This window comes from Nicotiana tomentosiformis, chromosome 3 (genome assembly GCF_000390325.3).
Source record: "Nicotiana tomentosiformis chromosome 3, ASM39032v3, whole genome shotgun sequence".
In the NCBI taxonomy this organism is placed as follows: Eukaryota; Viridiplantae; Streptophyta; class Magnoliopsida; order Solanales; family Solanaceae; genus Nicotiana; species Nicotiana tomentosiformis.
Genome location: NC_090814.1, coordinates 30,102,429 through 30,105,771, shown reverse-complemented (window position 1 = coordinate 30,105,771; position 3,343 = coordinate 30,102,429). Strand labels below are relative to the sequence as shown.

The 3,343-nt window shown below is 39.2% G+C and overlaps 1 protein-coding gene across 1 annotated transcript; it reads left to right on the top strand.

Moving 5' to 3' along the window:
- Window positions 1-1,117: 1,117 nt before the first annotated feature.
- Window positions 1,118-1,948, top strand: LOC138907559 (uncharacterized). Its single transcript, XM_070198158.1, has one exon. The coding sequence runs from the start codon at window positions 1,118-1,120 to the stop codon at window positions 1,946-1,948; it is 831 nt and encodes a 276-aa protein (XP_070054259.1).
- Window positions 1,949-3,343: the final 1,395 nt, after the last annotated feature.

Sequence of the window (3,343 nt, the reverse complement as noted above, 5' to 3'; positions counted from 1 at the left end):
TATATGAAAGATTGTACGGCTTTGTCGGCCTATGTTTTGAGTTTATTAATGATCATGTTGGCCTATTAAGCCCGTATGTCACGTGTATATAATGATGTAATAATAAAGATATATTACGTTGGTACTCAGTTGAGTAAGGTATCGGGTGCCCGTTGCGACCCATCAGTTTGGGTCGTGACAGGTGCGAATGTACAGCATAAAAGAGTGTCGTGAGATTGTGGTTCATGAGTCATCTCCGGATGTATACAAGATTATTTATCGTAGATGGTTTCAAGGTTGTAATTGGATGCTGCGTTCGAGAAAATTGAAAATAAATATGTGAATTGTGGGTAAATATATTGGCACCCACAATTGTAAAATGTACACATTCAATGAGAATTATTTTAACTTGAATGTTGACTTAATTTCTCTTGTGTTGATTCCACACATTGAAGCGTCCATAAGGTACAGGATCAAAGAGTGCATAATATTTGTCCACCAGGTATATGGGTGTACCATTACCAAAATAAAATCATTTCTCGGGCACAAATGTGCGTTTGAAATTGTTTATGGTAACTGGGATAAGTCCTTTGCATCTCTACCCAGGTACATGGCCGCATTGAAATACTTTAACCCCGGGACTGTTGTTGAATGAAAGCTTGAGCGGAGTCCAAAAATACCGGAACACATATTCAGATATGTGTTTTGGGTATTTAATCCAGCCATTGATGGTTTTGTGCATTGTCGGCCGGTAATATCCATAGACAGCACTCATGTATATGGAAAGTACGATATTAAGTTGTTGATCGTCGTTGCAGTAGATGCTAATGGAAGTATATTTTCTCTAGCATTTGCTATTTGTGCCAATGAAAGCCAAGAGATGTGGACATTATTTTTGAAACACTTGAAGGAGCACATTGTCAGACAACGTTCAGGTATTTATCTAATATCTGGTCGGCATGGCGGTATTTTAAGTTATGTACAGAATTTGCGTACATGGAAGGAACCGTATGCCTACCATCGTTACCGTGTTAGGCACATGAAGGCCAACTTCCAGAGGGCTTATCCTAATAAGGACTTACATAATTTAATGTGGATGGCTGCAACCGATCACCAAGAGTGTAAATTCAGGAGGCGAATGGAATTGATCAGGCAAGAAGACCTAGAAGCCTATCGTTGCTTGATGCGACATGAGCTTGACAAGTGGACTTTGCATTCTGATGTTGGTAGAAAATGGGGAATTCTGACTACAAATGTGTCAGAGTCTTTCAATGGGTTATTGAAGTCTGCACGTGGATTGCCAGTCACTGCCATTGTGCGAATGTTATTCAAGCAGATAGCGGAGAGGTTTGTTGAAAGATCTATAGGTGCATCGTCATTGATAGAAAGGGGTGTTGAATTTATGCCACAACCAATGAAACGATTTGAGAAATATAGGAAGCGAGCAACAGTGGCATTTATTTTTGAGTATTGCAGCGAGCGAAATATTTTTGAAATTTGCACTGGTCTGCATCACAACTGTGGGAATAATACACACACCGTCAATGAAGCCAGAAGAATATGCTACTGTGAAAAATGGTCAATCTATCACTTGCCATGCTCACATGCCATGAAGTGCTTTCAACATACAGGTTTCACGACAATGATGTACATTGATAAAGAATATAGTATTGCTGCATACTTAAACACCTATAGTGGACAGTTGCAGCTAGTGGGTACTGAGCATTATTGGCCGCCAGAACTATTTAAAATGGTGTGTAACAAGGATTATGTGCGTCAACGGCAAGTGCAAAAAAGAACGCGTATACGAAACCAAATGGATATTGGTGATACCGTTTATGTGCGTAAATGTGGCATTTGTTCCCAAACAGGACACGACCGTCATAAATGTCCTTCAGCTGGTTTGGGAAGCGGCGGTAATTCAGCACCAGGTGGCAGTTCATCCAATATGTCTAATTATCAAGGATAAACGTAGTGTTTTATTGGAGTAATTTTATTGTACTAAAGTTATGTAAATGTTCAGGTTGTAAAATGTATGAAATAAAATTATGCTTCCAATGGGGTTAAATCTAATTGTTATTTAGAATTAAAGATTCAATACAACAGTTAACATACAACCCAAGGAATAAAAAAAATTCATTCGCCATTATCGTCGTTGTCTGGCACTATTTCATTATCACCGTCTTCATTTTCTTCGTCAACATCTTGTACGCACCCTTTGGGACCAAGGGCATCGTAATCTAGGCCCCAGTTGACACATATTTGTCATATTTCATCGCTATCATCAATAAGACCAGTTGGTTGATTTTAACAACAATATGGGACTCCTACGTCCAACGTCTATGGTAGAAACTTAAGTATTCCCTCCCACTCGACAACTGTTGGGAAAACAGGATACTCATTGTCTCTATGAAATTTTTTATTTTCTAATAAATCCCAGTACTGATCCTCCGTTCCTTCCGTGTAGTTAAGATCATCGATAGCATGATGAACAGCAAGTGCCTTTTCCATCTCTAGAATCTCCTTCATCAAATACCGAATTACTTCTGGTTCATCTTTGTGTGTGTTTGTTTGTAAGGTTACAGACAATTCTTGTGGTACAACAACCCATGCCAGTGACATAGTACTTCATAATCACACCATTTTGAGTAAAGGGGAACCCATTATAGTTTTTCGCCCCAAATTTGCATACCTTCAGGCTTTGTAGAATGCGCTTTGCCCTCAATAATCTACCGTGCAACTTTTAGATCTGTGTGTATATTTATAGGCTTATTTTCCAAGGGACGCAGAACATCATACCACTTATCATCAACCAAATCAGTATAGCAACCTAGCATATTTTTTTCAAGGTAGGGATCGATTGTGTTATGGCGTATTCCATTTGGATCTTTTGAACTACCTTCACCTTTTTGCCTCTTCGTAAATCACTTATTAAATGTTACTGGCATTTCTGAATTGGATGTTGTTCTGGTTCTTCAAATGGTATTTGAGTATTGATCTCTTGGTTCAACTTAAGAAGAACTAAGCTGCATGTCGACCTGTATGAATGCGAAACATAGCGCCTCACCAATATGCGCTATGTGTCTTCTCATGTCGACCTGAAAAAGTTGCCGGCCTGAAAATGCTGCTGACCTGAAAAGCTGTCGTACTGAAAAATCTAGATCCACTTGTACATGAAAGAATTATTATCACGCAATACATAGCGCCTCACCGATATGCGCTATGTGTTTTGTCATCTCGACCTGAAAAAGTTGTCGGCCTGAAAAAGTTGCTGACCTGAAAAGTTATCGTACTGACAAAGCTGGACCCACTTGTACCCGAAAGAATCATTATCATGCGAAATATAGTGCCGCACCAATATGCG

Bases quoted from the DNA above. Each gene is read 5' to 3' on its own strand.
- LOC138907559 (XM_070198158.1), top strand. From the start codon at position 1,118: ATGGAATTGATCAGGCAAGAAGACCTAGAAGCCTATCGTTGCTTGATG.